At 45.9% G+C, this 17,189-nt stretch overlaps 1 protein-coding gene across 1 annotated transcript in view; it reads right to left on the reverse strand.

Moving 5' to 3' along the window:
• LRP1B (LDL receptor related protein 1B) overlaps window positions 1-17,189 on the reverse strand; it is a 4,500,992-nt gene that overhangs the window by 902,446 nt on the left and 3,581,357 nt on the right. The window contains exons 48-49 of the mRNA XM_069225083.1: window positions 5,260-5,373; window positions 4,803-4,952 (exon numbers count right to left, since the gene is read on the reverse strand). Of these exons, the coding sequence (XP_069081184.1) occupies window positions 4,803-4,952; window positions 5,260-5,373 (264 nt within the window). The remainder of the gene's footprint in view (window positions 1-4,802; window positions 4,953-5,259; window positions 5,374-17,189) is intronic.

The following is a 17,189-nucleotide window of genomic DNA, read 5'->3' on the forward strand; positions in this document are numbered from 1 at the left end:
TATGGCAAAACAAGGAGAAATGCTTTCATTCCTCCTCGTTTTTTGCTTTTTCTATGTGTGTTGCATTCTGCAGCACACATAGAACAAGCAACATGCCATAGTCAATAGTTTACGTGCAGGTAGGTGTCCCTTCCTGCACATAAACAATCATGCATTTTGCAGCACACATAGAAGTGCCAAATCGCCATTATAGTTTGTTTATGTGCAGGAAGGGACATCATCCTGCACATAAACAATCTATTCCTTCAACACAGACACTCTTGCACTATGGCGCAAGGATGCCTGCATTGGCACCAGGCAGCTTAATTCAGCGCCAGCACAGGGGGAAACAGAGGGGTGCACCCTATTCCTCTAAATACGGCACACCCCTGTTTTTCAAAAGTGGTGCAGCGCATCTCTGCTCTTTTTGGTGCAGAACCGCGCTGCGCAGCTTTATTATCAATCTGGGCCTCCATCCCTTCGCCATACAGAATAACTCCATCTGGCCGAATACAGATTAATTTAAGTTAAACATAGGTAACTTCCATACATAAAGCTGGTCAAGATTGTATTTATGTCCTCATAATTTGTCTTCCACCTACATTTGCATACGTTTCAGTTAGGGAAGTGAACAGAGCTAGAAGCATGTACTCTGCTATGAAGTGTGCATGACATAGCACACTAGACATGAGAAGGTAGTAGCCGTAAGTGCCCATGTGATCTTCTCCTTCTACTACTTACTCATGTATGGGAGTCTGGATTCATGTATTTTGTGATTCTAAATTAATGCCAAAGTGGTGGTAGCCATTGTGGAGATGATGATGTACCTCAATTTAGATCAAAGTCAAATGTAAGCAACCCTGACAAAGGGCCAAAGTGCACAGTTGTGCATCTATCAATTGTCTATCTCCTTATCTTTGTGTGACACAATTAATCTGTGATGAGGAGTCAGGTGTAATGATTGTTTGGAACTATCTAATGCCACACTCCGGACTTCCAATTTCTCTCAATCTAGCCACCAGAAGCAACAGTTCAATTGTTACTACAGCACCCTAGAGGTACTATAGTGGGACTGCAGCCTATTCTTTTGAGCCAGGCACGCACTTCTACTTCTGTTTAACTGCACTGCTATGCATGCTGCCTTCTGTTGCATTAGTATGGTGCTGCCCTCGCGCTCATCGACACAAGCAATGTTTTCTTTCCTTGCTGTTGTAAAATCTGGCTGAACAATGAACACTGCATTTGTCTTCTGAGGATCCTGAGATTCTCTGCCCATCCATCCTGGCGGATGAACACTCAGGACAAAACTAGTTAATCTCTTCAGGAAAAAGTATCCAGTCCCTTTCTTTAGTCCTCCCAAGTCATCTTGCCTCATATTGCCTTTATAATTTTCCATTTGATACTATTCATCTGTGCATGAGCAATTGTCCTGTTAATGGATTTGCCACACTGCTAAAATCTTCTTACTCATGTAATTCTTCTGCAGTTCTGCAATGTCTAGTGGCCTAGTAATGCCTCTCCAATATTTTCTAATTCTCTGGTGATCATGCAGCCTCAAAGTGGATATTGAAATGCCTCCTCTTCCCTGTTTCTCATCACCGAGAGATCGATTGCTTCCTGGTTCAATATTGCTTCCCTAGGATTATTGTAGGACACCCTATGTGACAGACATGGGTTCCATGCTCGCTGTGCTACAGGAATCAAGCCATACCTTACTGATGTGACTTAAGTAGGCTGAAACCAGTACGGAAGGGAACTTGACCTGGCAGTTCACACGGAACTGTTTCTATAGGACCAGGCCTATGCCCAATTTGCATATGGCTGATCGCTGTCTAGAGTGTCACAGTTGGTGAAAAACAATGGTTTGGCGTGGAGCCCCAAGTGACCAAACAGAGACTTAGATTAATCTAAGCATTTCTATCACCCCCTTTTGTGCGTTTTATTTAATGCCCTAATTGTCCAAGGGAATGCCCGGGAATAGATCCCTTTCTCACTAAACCACTGGATTCAAACTATACATCACTGATGATGCTAAACAAGACCAATGCCAGTCTGGGGTTGCTGGAGTTCTTTTTTTAAGGAGGCCTTGTGTAGCAGTTTGGGATAGAGCGTTCCCCTGAGGAGAAGGCTCCTTACTGATCTCTTTAAATTGGAATGCCTCTGTCACTGGTTCAGACTTTTGGCAAGTGTTCCTCCCATCATCTTCATGTGTTGTTTTTCATACACATGTACTTTTAGAAAGAGGGTCTCTAGTTGGACCCTGTCCAAATAGGGACCACAATCCTAGTCAGGGTAAGTCGATACACAGTCTAAATTAACTTGTGCTCACTCTCTGATAGCTTTTCACAGAACAGTCAGGCTTAACTTAAGAGGAAATGTGCAAAGTATTTATGCAACACAATGATTACAGTAACACAGTTTAAACATCACACAAAAGATTCAATGCTGTTAATAGAAAAATAAAGAATATTTACCTGTTTCAAATAAGACCTGAATGACAAAGATCCAATTTACACTTGTCAGGACATAGGCCCTCATTCTGACCCTGGCGGTCAAAGACCGCCAGGGCGGAGGACCGCGGGAGCACCGCCGACAGGCCGGCGGTGCTCCAATGGGGATTCCGACCGCGGCGGTAAAGCCGCGGTCGGACCGGCACCACTGGCGGGCTCCCGCCAGTGTACCGCCGCCCCATTGAATCCTCCACGGCGGCGCAGCTTGCTGCACCGCCGCGGGGATTCCGACCCCCCCTACCGCCATCCAGATCCCGGCGGTCCGACCGCCGGGATCCGGATGGCGGTAGGGGGGGTCGCGGGTCCCCTGGGGGCCCCTGCAGTGCCCATGCCACTGGCATGGGCATTGCAGGGGCCCCCGTAAGAGGGCCCCTACATGTATTTCACTGTCTGCTGCGCAGACAGTGAAATACGCGACGGGTGCAACTGCACCCGTCGCACAGCTTCCACTCCGCCGGCTCGATTCCGAGCCGGCTTCATCGTGGAAGCCTCTTTCCCGCTGGGCTGGCTGGCGGTCTGAAGGCGACCGCCCGCCAGCCCAGCGGGAAAGTCAGAATTACCGCCGCGGTCTTTCGACCGCGGAACGGTAACCTGACGGCGGGACTTTGGCGGGCGGCCTCAGCCGCCCGCCAAGGTCAGAATGAGGGCCATAGTTTTTTTCAAGTAGTTAAAGTATTTCAAGTATGCAGATCACTGCATCATCTGAAGAGCCTGTGCACTTCTTTTTGGGGATTTACGATTTTACCTGGGACCGAGCAAAGTTCTAAACACTTGGGTAACATGCTTTTGTTACAAAGAAAGTCGTATTGGGTGCGTATGGTGTGTCTCTTGTGCACGGTATCTGTCAGGGAGGCAGCGGGGTCTCGGTCGGACTGCTGGCACCATGGACATCAGAGAATGTAGATTGGACATTGGGTTCTCCATCTTTGGCCAAGGGTAGGGCCACGGCGAGTCGCAGTCGGCCACTGTGGTGTGACAGTGCAGCAGTCTCCCCTCAGGATCGCTGCTGGGGCTCGACGCTGGCTTCGCTATGTTTCGATACCGGGAGGCTGACAGTCAGGACTGCGCCTCGCTCACTCTTTGAAGTGCAGTCCTTTGTTACTGCAGCACACAGAGCACTGAGCCTGGCTGGAAAATCCTAGGGTTTTGCTGAGCAGGGCATGGGCTGCCACTGCACATGACTGTTCTCTCATGCAGTTGAATGACAGAATAAGTTGCAAAGTGGCAGTCCATCCTGGTAGCACAGCAATAAGCAAGTCAACACTGCAAAGCAATTGGCAAACTGGCAGTCTCTCCTGGCAACACTTCTCCTCTTCTTGGTAGAGTCTCCTCAGGACCCAAATATGAACTGATTTGGTGGGGTTTGAGATCCATTACTTACACCCAAATGTGCCTTTGACATTCTGAAGAATTAAAAGAGGTCTTTGAAGATCACAAGGTCCCTACCCTTCATTCCCTGGCTCTAGACACTCTCCAGAGGGGTATACAGCCCTTTGTGTGAGGAGAAGCACGGTCCTATTCAGGTGTAACTGTCAATTCTTCCCTCCCATCAAATCCAGGAAGGCCCATCAGCCTGGCGGGTGATGGGCCATCAGTATGCAAATGTCACACCGAAGCTCCCTTTGTGTGTAACTGTCTAGAGGGAATGCACAAATCCCACCTGTCATCCAGTGAAGGCATGTATTCAGAGACAGGCAGAGACACATAATGGTTAAAGAAAGAAAATGCCAACTTTCTAAAAGTGGCATTTTCAGACTTACAATTTTAAATCCGACTTCTCCATAAGTCATGATCTTAAATTGTGAGCGGAGAGGCACCAAACTCCTATCGGCAAAATAGATCTTACAGTAGTGAAAAACAAATGTAGGTGTTTTTACTAGTAGGACATGTTAAACCTAAAAGTACATGTCCAATGTTTTGAATACACAGCACCCAGCCCTTTGGTGTAACCAGGGCCTGCCTTAGGGTTGACTTATATGTAATAAAAACAAAGGTTTGGGCCTGGCAAGTGGGTGCACTTGCTAGATCAAAATGGCAGTTTAAAACTGTACACACATGCTGCGCAGAGGCAGGCCTGAAACATGATTGAAGGGGGCCCCACTAGTAGCATCTAGTTTACAGGACCCTCACACATACAGTGCACTTTACTAGGAACGTACAAGTAAAATAAATATGCCAACTGTGAATAAGCCAATATCATCGTGTTTTAGAGCACCAGCACTTTAGCATTTTAGTACGTTTTTACTTGGCTTCGCCCTGCAGCTCATCTGTACGCCATATTAGTGTTAGCTGCAAATAAGCATTAATGCTTACTTGGACATTTTAATTCATCTGTAAAATCACCACAGTCATTTGCTCCATCGCATATCCATTCTGGAAGAATACAAAGGGAAGTGGAATTGCAGCTGATGAATCCTTTTGTTTTCATGCCAAGTTTGTAGAAATGACTGCAGTCTGTGATATCTGCAATTAAAAAGAGTACAAATATTTGTTTTACATCTGATACATCATACAAAAAGTGCCACTTCCAGTATCATCTCAGCATCCCATGATCTACACAAACAACACGTAGCAGCTGGATTCCATCCTAACATTGACATTTAAAAGAGGCAGTTCCAAAACAACCGTCAGGTTAACTCGAATGAAAATTATAATTATGGTTCCATGAACACAAGGCAAACAAACTATAAATCAAGGACTAATGATATTATGGTTTAGTGCAGAAGAGCAGGTAGGGGTCAACAAGCTAAATTCAGAACAGATAACTTACTGCAGTTCTTCTCATCTGAAGCATCGGAACAATCGATGATTTGGTTGCACTGAGCTGATTTTGCAATGCATGTCCCATCTTTACAACGGAACTCGGTTGAAGCACATGTTGCCGCTACACAAAAAGTATAAAAATGCATATTAATAGAAAATAAAAAAGGTTTACCATTTTTATGACTAACAGTAAAAATCCTATTTATGCAGATTTTGTTTTCAATTTACACTTGATCATATCTACTACAGCATGATTGTAGCAATATTGCTGTAAAAGCAATTTTAGCCTGATGTAGCAGAAATGTTATTGCTACCCCTGATGTCTCAGTAATAATCTATACATAAAAATCTTTGCATTTTGTTGATTGAAGTACTATTGGATGTGTTGTAAAGTGGTGCACTGAAAGCCTATATTAATGTGCTTTCACGGTAGAGTAAAGGACTAAAGTGTGGTGGTATAGCCCTAAAACCTATGTACAACACATTTAGGGGCAAATTTATACTCCGTTTGCGCCGAATTTGCGTAGTTTTTTTTGACGCAAATTCGACGCAAAACTAACTCCATATTTATACTTTGGCGTTAGACGCGTCTAGCGCCAAAGTTCATGGAGTTAGCGTCATTTTTTTGCGTGAACACCTTCCTTGCGTTAATGATATGCAAGGTAGGCGTTCCCGTCTTAAAAAATGACTGCGATGCATATGCGTCGTATTTATACTCCCGGGCAAAAATGACGCCCGGGAGTGGGCGGGACTAAAAAACCCGCATTTGCGCCAGATTTTAGCGCCTGGGTCAGGGCAGGCGGTAAGGGACCTGTGGGCTCAGAATGAGCCCAGAGGTGCCCTCCCAAGCCCCCAGGGACACCCCCTGCCACCCTTGCCCACCCCAGGAGGACACCCAAGGATGGAGGGACCCATCCCAGGGATGAAAAGGTAAGTTGTGGTAAGTATTTTTTTTAAAAAAAAATTTGGCATAGGGGGGCCTGATTTGTGCCCCCCTACATGCCACTATGCCCAATGACCATGCCCAGGGGATAGAAGTCCCCTGGGCATGGCCATTGGGCAAGGGGGCATGACTCCTGTCTTTGCTAAGACAGGAGTCATGTTAATGGCATCTGGGCGGCCCAAAAAAATGGCGCAAATCGGGTTAAGACGATTTTTTTGCCTCAGCCTGACTTGCCCCATTTTTGGATGCCCAAACGCCATTTTTCCCTACGCCGGCGCTGCCTGGTGTACGTGGTTTTTTTTCACGCACAACAGGCAGCGCCGGTCGGCTAACGCCGGCTAACGCCATTCAATAAATACGGCGCCCGCATGGTGCTTCAGAATGGCGTTAGCCGGCGCTAATTTTTTTGGCGCAAAACTGCGTTAGCGCAGTTTTGCGTCAAAAAGTATAAATATGGGCCTTATTCTATTATATGTGAATCCCTCTGATGCTAATTAATAGTGTGAATGAGCACAATAATGATTTTCAGAAGAGTAATTCTTAAAATGTTACATGCAAAAAATGAAGATTGCAGTTCTGCACTATAGTTACATCAATGTATTTATTTATTTAATTTGAAATCAACTGCAACATGAACACTGTCAAAGCTCAATAATATTGAATTTATAATTTTGAATGTTGTACATGCATTATTTGCTTAAATTATTGTGCCATTTTAATTCACTTTGCTTAGACTAAGTGATTACTGCAAGCCCTTTTTTACTGATTGTAAACATTTATTTCAACCTGAACGGATGATCTAAGATGGATGCCTCTATCATGTTGGTTGTTCCATGTCCCATCACGGACTTCAATGTACAATTACACCTTCTGAGACACGTGGAGATATGGATGAGCCGTTCCCCAGATGGACTAGCAACATTCCGCCCCTCAGTCTGCTCCTTGGTCAACTAATGGTGATTTTGTCCTTTCATAACCTTGACTTTACAATTGTCTACATGACTTTGAGTCTGAGCTTGTAATAAAACCATTACCTCTGTTTCAGACTGGAGTTTTCCTTATGTGGCCAAATGTGTCATACTGTCATTTTTAATTGTGTTCTGTGAAGATTTGATTGAACTATTTCTCCGTCCCTTCATGCTGGGTGAAAAGATTTATTGAACTTGTTGCAAAGCATAACCCTGAGAAAAAATGCTTTATCAAATCATTAAGAATTCTGACTAAATTAGGTGTGGATTTTCACATTTACACTTTTCTTTTTTTAATTGTGCATTAAATTGTCAATTGCATATACATATATTTTTAAGAAATATAATTTTTCAATAACAGGATGATACAATTATTGTTTGCCAAGGATGTTTTGCTTTGGGTCTGTTAATGGATATTATTGCTTGCTTTGTGACCAGGAAATAATTCACTAACTTTGTATTTAAAGTAGGGATTATCTCTCGTCATTTTTGGCTGATTAGCAGAGTTAAGCTTTGCTGGGCTCGTACTTTAGACAAGGTACACTGTCCATGTTTGTGCTGCAACCTATCGTTAACTAGAGGAACCATTTTCAAACAGAAACAGTACACCCTCCTACTGATAATGTGCTGCTTCCAGGCTAGATGCAACCTTGTGCTGCCCTGAGGGCAATGAAATGATGAAAGCCAGGTCAGTTGATTGAAGCAACCAGTCTTCCTTTCATAGTGTAGGCAGCACCTGGGCTGAACTTTCAAGGGGGTCCAAGATCTCCTTGCAGGCTAGCAACATCTGTTTTACTGATGGGCTGCACAAGCTTCTGTTGCCACTTCTCTAAAACTAATGTGCACCGGGGTGCAGAAAGTGGCACACATGTCCATTGGGTCATTGGGGCACTTTTCCTTATATGGCCCCTGGTATTCTCAGTAGTATACAGCCTAAAGAGTTCTTCATCAATGTGCATGTTCAGAGATATGAATCAGTATTAGCAATAGAAATGCCTAGTTTCATTATCATAATTATCTACTCCTTTGTTGGTAGAACTGTACAGTATGTATATTGATAGGTATTAACTTAAGATATATTGCATCCAAACTTTATGAATGTTAAGATGGAAGAAAATACCAATTATATAAAAGACTAAAGCAGAATGCTGTCTTTAGGGAAAGCCACTGGGACAGACAATATATTTTCCACAATTGGTAATGGTACACTGTAACTTATCATATGTGGTTCTACCATTAACATATTTTCCATCCACATTTTACTTCTATGATTCAGGCTCTCTCTGAGTAAAGAAATCTTCCAATTACAGATAGAATAAAAACATAATCCATTCTGAGATCTAAGCACAGCAATATGGAGTTTACAGTGCATTGTGATCTTCTGCTAATGTTTAGCAAGAACAGGTTATTGTAAGCTATGCTATTGTTATCATGTTATCATGGAGTACCCTTCAACTAAGATTGCATTTAATACTAGGAGGGGTTATTAAATATAAGAATGACTGCAACCCTCAGGAAGCCCCTCACGATTGCCTGGAAACAAAGCTCTAATGCTCATTATAGAACACAATGAACATCCACAGTGCAGGAGAATTGACACTGCAGAGCTCTGAGGATGGACTGCAAAAGCCTAAGCCATTTATGCTTGCATGGAGACAGGGCGTTAATGCCCCTTATCAAGTGCAATGTACTCTGTCAGCACAGGATGCTTGACACTGAAGGAGTGCAGAGGAAGGACTGCAACACACAGAAGCCCTACAGCATGCCTGGAGGTAGGGTATTAATGCTCTTTATGAAGCAAAATGGACTCCAACAGCATGGGACACTTGACACACCAGGGGATCTGGAGAAGGACTGGAACACCCAGAAACCTCTTATGTTTACTTGGAGGTCAAACGCAATAGCATCTGCAGCACAGGATGTGCACAGGGCACTTGCTGGTGCAAACCAGGGTGCAGACAGGCCATGAGCAGGGCCATCTGCAGCCATTAGCAGCTGATGAAGGGCAAGCGGGGACCTCCCTTTTGGCGAATTTCACTTGCCATCTCTTTATGGATAAGCAAAGCAGGCATGCCATTTCCACAGGTAACACTTCTAAGGTTCCCAGTAAAAGCTCTTCGATTATGTCTTTCTCAACGTTTGCAGAGGATGTGTTTTAGGACAAAATTTCTACACTTGAAGAGGAACTTGGGTTAGGCCTTAATAGCCATTGAGGCCGGTAAATGTTGTGATTCCAGCTTGGTAGGTTTTTCCTTAAATCTACTTGATTGGCAGGTTGAGTAAGTGATGAATAATTTAGGTGATGCAATTACTCATAGGTGATCATTGATTGAAAACTAGAATTACCAACCCAATAATTAAATCTTCAGCCACAGATAGCACATGCTGTTCTCATACAGCTAATGCACAGCCATCACCCTGTGAGCCTACTTCTGCCATACTAGATCCCAATAGACAAAGGATGAGCTAGGATGCTCTGGGTTTTAGGCTGCACTTTCAATTAGGAGAAACCTCAAGTAATCCCATCAATTTGTAGAAGAGAAATGTTCTTGGCAATATTACAACATTGTTGCTATCCATGATTACTCCTGTTAATAGAATGACCCAGGCCCAGCTTACCCCTAATGAATGCTCCCTTCATCGTATGTTAACAAAAGGACGTGTTAACATTAATTTCTCTAAATTTGGCACTGGACTCGACTCCTTATGTCATTGAGGTGAAAGTCCCACAGCTCCAGGAGGTGGGTTACCAAATCTTTCTAACAGCTAAAAAAAAATAATTTCCCTCAAGGGTCGCAAAACCCTAGAGAGAAATGGTGTGGTAGTCAATTTTGACCAGTATAGGCTTGCTGGTAGACCTATCCCCCAGTTATCTTATACTAGAAGCCCACCTGCCAAAATTCAGCCCTTGAAAATGAGATATTAATATAAAACCTTGGCAGCTCAACGCGCTAGCAGACAAGTTTAATATCAATATCAATACTACTTTCTACCCTCTGACCTTGCTGGATGCCAATGACTAATTTGTTACTGTTGCAAATGGCATCTCTGCAGGGTCACCCCCAAACATTTTGCCTTCCTCCTCTTCTTTTTCTTACCTCATTGTTGCTGGCTTTAGGACACTGCACACTTTACCCCTGCTAACCAGGACTAAAGTGCCTATGCTCTCCCCCAAAAAATGGTAACATTGCCTCATACCTAATTGCCATATTTAATTCACTTGTAAGTCCCTAGTAAAGAGGACTACATGTTCCTAGGGCCTGTAAATTAACTACTGCTAGTTGGCCTGCAGCATTGATTGTGCCACCCACATAAGTAGCCCTTTAACCATGTCTCAGACCTGCCATTGCAAGGCCTTTGTGTGCAGTTTCACTGCCACTTCGACTTGGGATTTAAAAGTACTTGCCAAGCCTTAAACTCCCCTTTTCTACATATAAGTTCCCTCCTAAGGTAGGTACCTCATAGGGCAGGGTGCTATGTTGGTAAAGGGCAGGGTATCTACATGTTTGGTTTACATGTCCTGGTAGTGGAAAACTCCTACATTTGTTTTCCACTACTATGAGGCCTTCTCCTTTCATAGGATAGCGTTAGGGCTACCCTCATATACTGTTTGGGTGGTAGATTCTGATCTGAAAGGGGTAACTAGGTCACATTTAGCATGGTCAGAATGGTAATGGAAAATCCTGCTTATTGGTGAGGTTTGATTTAATATTACTGTTCTAGAAATGGCACTTTTAGAAAGTGAGCATTTTTCTACATTTAAAATCCATTGGTGCCTTATAGACTGTCTCCAATCCATGCCTGGGCTGGGTGGGATGACAGCTCCCTTGTGCATTTCACCCAGACAACCACAAACACAGGATACTCAGTCACACCTGCACACATCTGCATACCGAATGGGAATTCCTGGCCTGGAAGGGTGGAGGGACTGACACTTACATTTCAAAGGCTAGTGGCCTGCGCTCACACAGTGGACTGCCATACCCTCTACTGGGACACTGGCAGACAGACCTGTACTGAAAGGGGACCTTGTGCACTTCAAAACCACTCTTTGAAGTCTCCCCCTCTTTAAAGGCATTTTTGGGCATGTAAACTGGGTCCCTGACCCCATCAACTCAGACACTTTTGGACTTGAACCTGCAACCTGTCAAGACGAACTGCCTGGCTGCCCAAAGGACTCACCTGGACTGCTTTGCTGTGAAGGACTGCTGCCTTGCTATTGCCCTGCAGTCTCGCTGTTGTTCTGCTGCCTTGCTGGCCTTTACTTTGTTGAAAAGTGCTCTCCAAGGGCTTGGATTGTTTTCTGAAGTCTCAGGGCCAAAAAGACTTCATCTCTTCAAGGAAATTCCTTGTGTGCCAAGAATTGATGCACAGCTTGCCGGAAATGATGCACAGCATCCCCTCTGACGAGAAAATCACTGCACAGCTGAACTGGAATGATGCAGTCTGATCCATGCAACGCCTATGTTGCAACTAAAAATTAGACACACAACCCTACTGAATCGATGCACAGCCTAGCCGAAATGACGCAGCCCGACTTCCTGAGTGAAGAATCGACACAGCTTCTGCTGTGCAAAAGAAAATTTGATGCATCGCCTAAAGGATCGATGCAATGCGTGTGACTTCTTCTCACACACCCAGGATTTTCCCCGCATCATCCCTGGGTGACAAAAAATCCCTGCATGACAGTGAGGAACCAAGACTATGGGGGTCATTCTGACCCTGGCGGTCCATGACCCCCAGGGCCGGGGACCACGGAAGCACCGCCAACAGGCTGGCAGTGCTTCCAGGGCCATTCTGACCGTGGCGGTAAAGCCGCGGTCAGAAAAGGGGAACCAGCGGTTTCCCGCCGGTTTTCCCCTGGCCCAGGGAATCCTCCATGGTGGCCCTGCTTGCAGCGCCGCCATGGGGATTCCTACCCCCTTCCCGCCAGCCTGTTTCTGGCGGTTTACACCGCCAGAACCAGGATGGCGGGAACGGGTGTCGTGGGGCCCCTGGGGGCCCCTGCACTGCCCATGCCAGTGGCATGGGCAGTGCAGGGGCCCCCTAACAGGGCCCCATGAGGATCGACGGGTGCTACTGCACCCGTCGCACCCCTGCAACACCGCCGGCTCCATTCGGAGCCGGCTTCTATGTTGCAGGGGCTTTCCCGCTGGGCCGGCGGGCGGCCTTTTGGCGGTCGCCCACCGGCCCAGCGGGAAAGCCAGAATGGCATCCACGGTCTCCTGACCGCAGAGCGTGCATTTGGCGGTGACCGCATGGCGGGCGGCGACCGCCGCCCGCCGCGGTCAGAATGACCACCTATTTACTGGAAATTGACGCAAAGCCCCTTGCAACGTAGAAAGAAATGACGAATCGTCTATGCCACGTCGGAAAATCTGACGCTCTCCTTATTTTTCCATGCATCTCCTCCTCTGCGGTCTCCGTGTGTGGTAATTTTGAAGCAAGCTAGGTACTTTGTGTAAACAAGACACAACTGTTGATTTCTAAGATATAAGACTCTTTGTAATCTTGCAAACGTGATATTTCAACTTGTGCCTATTTAATGTTTTTCGTTTTGACCTTAATTTCACCAGATAAATATCTTATATTTTTCTAAACCTGTGTGGTGTATTATTATGGCATTTCTACTGTGTTACTGTATGTTTTATTGCACTAATACTTTACACATTGCCTTCTAAGTTAAGGCTGACTGCTCAGTGCCAAGCTACCATCGGGTGGGCACAGGATAATTTGGACTGTGTGTCACTTACACTGACTATGATTGTGGTCCCTACTTGGACAAGGGTAATACCTCTGCCAACTACAGACCCAATTTCTAACAGTTATGCTCTCTAGCTAACCTTTCTCTGGCAAGATAGATTCTGTGAGGACAGGAGCATATTATGGTATGGAGGCTCTTCCCTCCAAATTAGATTTTGTTAATTTAGAATATTGGCAAGTTAAATAGCAAACAAACAGACACACTTTGGATTGTATTAAAAATTTATGGAATGCAGTAGATGTTTTTAAGATGTTTGCACCAGTGGTTATTATGGGTGACCTTAACTTTAGTTTTATAAATTGGTGCTTACTGGGAAGATCATGAACAAGTGGGATAGTTTTTGTCACATTGAACATACCTCACAAGGAGAATTTCCAAATTATATTTTAATCTTGAATTCTGCTGGAATTACTATAGCACTTTTAGTTCGGAGTCTGAAAATCCAGCTTTTATTGGTAGCGTGGTCTCAACAACCATTGATTATATTTATGTCTGCTTCCCTTGTCTTATATAAAGTTACAGGCACACATTGGTCACTGTCCGATCATGCTCTATACTAACTCTCCAAAGGCCAATGTTAACAAAACATATTCCCAACTAAGTAGTTATTATTTGGCCTTAACTAATCAAGGGCGCAGGCTTAAATGGAAAAAGGTGCCCCAAAAATGTTATTTGCAGATTTGAGCCCTCATTATGACATTGGCGGTAAATACCACTTACCAACATGCTGACTGCCGCCAACACACCGCCGCTACGGTGGATATCTGCTAATCATATTATGAAACACACACACCAATCCGTCACTATTCAGCCACACACACAAATCCGCCAGCCCAAAGGTCAGTGATAAACTGGCGGTATCAAAACCCACACCGTTACGTCAACAGAATTATGCCCACAACATTATTACGCACGAATCCCCACAGCGGACATTCAATTGGGGTAAACCATTGTCGGTACATACCGCCATGCTCAAAATACGCACACACATACAAAACAACACCACATTGGTCAATTCAAACTAAACACAACTGACACCCATGCACACACCACACTCACACACCCTCACCACCATAAAACACATACCCACAGTACCCACAACCCCTTACGACTACAAAAAATTGGCAGCAGAGAGAGACAGCAAGAGCACTCACACAACCACAGCCACATACCACCATCACCTATACACCACCCACACACCTTACAACACACACCCCAACACAACACCCTACACATTCTCACCCACACCACTCACACTACACCCATGGCACCACAACGACACCCCAGATTCTCTGAGGAGGAGCTAAGAGTCATGGTGGAGGAAATCATATGGGTAGAGCAACAGCTATTTGGAGCACAGGTGCAGCAGATATTCATTGCTAGGAAGATGGAGCTATGGCGGAGGATCGTGGACAGGATTAAGGCAATGGGACAGCACCCAAGAACAAGGGATGATATCAGGAAGAGGTGGAACGACCTACGGGGAAGGTAGCAGCAAGACACCAACTCGCAGTACAGAGGACTGGCGGTGGACCCCCACCTCCTCCCCCACAACTAATAACATAGGAGGAGCAAGTCTTGGCAATCATGCATCCTAAGGGCCTGGCAGGAGTAGCAGGATGACTGGACTCTGGTAAGTCAACTCTTTACTACTTTTACCCCCCTACCTGTATGCCATCACATACCTCCACCCCACCCTCACTCCCATCACTCCACCACCTCCCACACACCCCACCATCACAACCCACTCATCCCAATGCCAAGCCCTGCATGCCCTACCAATGCATGGACACCACTCACAGAACTGCATGGACACCTATCACTACAGCATGCACACTATCGAGAATCACCTAGCCCACCAAATAACAACTCACACAAGACAAATCTGCCAGGGCAAGAACAACCATAGAGGGCAACCCCCCCATGCAAAAAATGTCACACACAGAAACAATAACACTGCATTTACATCCCCACAGGTATCCCAACCAATGTCACCGGAGAAGAGGTCCAGCAACATCCAGTCCCCCCACAGAAGAGGCCCACAGTGATGACAGGAGCTCTGCTTGCTTGGATCTGGATGACCAACCTGGCCCATCAGGGACCTCCGGAAAGTCAGTTACCCAGGCACACTCTCACACCACCACAGAGCCTCCCTCCTCAGGAAACACTACTACAGCACCCACCCAGTGGGCCCCTACCCCTGTCCCCAAGACTCGTCAATCAGCAGTGTGTCCACCATTACAGGGACCCCAGGCCTCTCCACAAACACAGGACAATCAGGGACCTGGGGTCAGTGGCAGTGGGAACACGGTTCAGGGGACAGAGGCAGAGGACAACAGGGAAGCTGGGCGGAATGCTGTGTGCCAGGGGGAGGACAGGCCCAAAGAACCGACTCTCCAGGAGGCACTCACCGTGATCCTGGGAGCATACCAATATTCCCAGGATACGCTGGGCCAGATCCTGGACAAGATGCAGGAGAAAATGCGGCAGCAGGAGGGACAGTACCTGGGGATCAAGGATGACTTGAAGTCCATTAACACCACCCTGATCTCCACTGCAGGGGTCCTGGCAGACATGGCCAACAGTATGAGGGAGGCAGTGGCACAACAGCGAGCCCCTGACACTAGCCAGACTACTGAACAGCCCTCCACCTCCGCTGCAGCTAGCGGACAGGAGGCCCCGCCACATGACCAACCAGCATCCCAGGCCACCAGCATCCCTCCCTCTGCAGAAGGAGAACCACCCGTAAACGTTCCCTGCAATCCAGGCAGAAGCCAGAGACTATTGCCAAGACCCCTGCCAGGAAAAAAGACTCTCCTGATTGTCACCCTTGTGTCCCACTCTGTCACCCTGTCCACCTGAAACTTCCATTACTTCCCTTCCTGTGCCCCCTTGGACAATGCACCTGTGCAACAAATAGACTGGACTCTAACCTGGACTTTCCTCTATCATCACCCAAGCCCACTGCACTTAACCCTTTTCGTCAGAGCACTGAAATAAATACAAGTATGGAGTATGTCAAATGATTTCAAAATGTATTGTTTAACAAGGTTCAAACATTGCAATACTACATTACAGTAATGTTTACATTGGAAAGACATGTAGTTGGCTGCACTGAACACACCAGGAGCAATAGTGGGGCAACAACATCTTCAAAAAGAGATACCAATGAGTACAGTAGAATAGGAATTTGCAGCATGCCAGTGACAATGTCACACTTCCAACTGTCAATGAAATGTAAAATAACAGTCTTACCTGTGTTTCATTGGAAGTATTGAAGAATGACTGCAGTTCTGTTGTCCTCATCCTCATCTTCATCTTCACTGTCCACAGGGTCCACTGCTTCCACACGGCCACCTCCAGGCTCCTCCTCCTGCAGAAAAGGCACATGGCATTGCAAGGCAAGGTTGTGCAACATACAGCATGCGACAGTGATCTGGCAGACCTTCTTGGGTGAGTAGCACAGGGATCCACCTGTTAGATGGAGGCAACAAAACCAGGACTTCAGGAGGCGAATGTCCTTTCTATTTCTATCATCCTTCTTGTTTACCCATGTGCCTCATTGTAAAGTTCCTCTGCCCTTGTCCTGGGATTCATCACAGGGGTCAGTAGCCATGAGAGGTTAGGGTAACCACAGTCACCTGCAAATATTGAGGGACAACTGTTAGCCACACACTATGCCATATGGCCCATACCATACCCACACCAACATCCACTGGGTAGGAACCAGGGCTCACCTATTAGCCACACCCTGTGCCTCTGCAGTTGGGCCATCACATTTGGGATGCTGCTATTTCGCAGGATAAAGGCATCATGCACCGAGGCTGGATACTTAGAGTTCATGTACTGGTCCGCCAAACACACTATCTGCACATTCATTGAGTGATAACTTTTACGATTTCTAAAGACCTTTCATTTTGCCGAGGGGAGAGCGAATTCAATATATGTCCCATCAATCGCACCAATGATATTGGGGATATCTCCCATTGCACAGAAGTCGGCCTTCACTGTGGCCAAATCCTCCACCTGAGGGAAAACTATGTAGCTGCATATGTGTTTAATCAGAGCAGACAACACTCTGGTCAGCACTACTGAGAATATTGGCTGTGACATACCTGCTGCCAAGCACACTGTCACTTGGAAAGAACCAGTTGCCAGGAAATGGAGCACAGATAGCACTTGCACAAGAGGGGGATCCCAGAGGGGTGACGGATAGCAGTTATCAGGTCAGGCTCCAATTGGGCACACAGCTCTGTGATTGT

Source organism: Pleurodeles waltl, chromosome 3_1 (genome assembly GCF_031143425.1).
Source record: "Pleurodeles waltl isolate 20211129_DDA chromosome 3_1, aPleWal1.hap1.20221129, whole genome shotgun sequence".
Lineage (NCBI taxonomy): Eukaryota > Metazoa > Chordata > Amphibia > Caudata > Salamandridae > Pleurodeles > Pleurodeles waltl.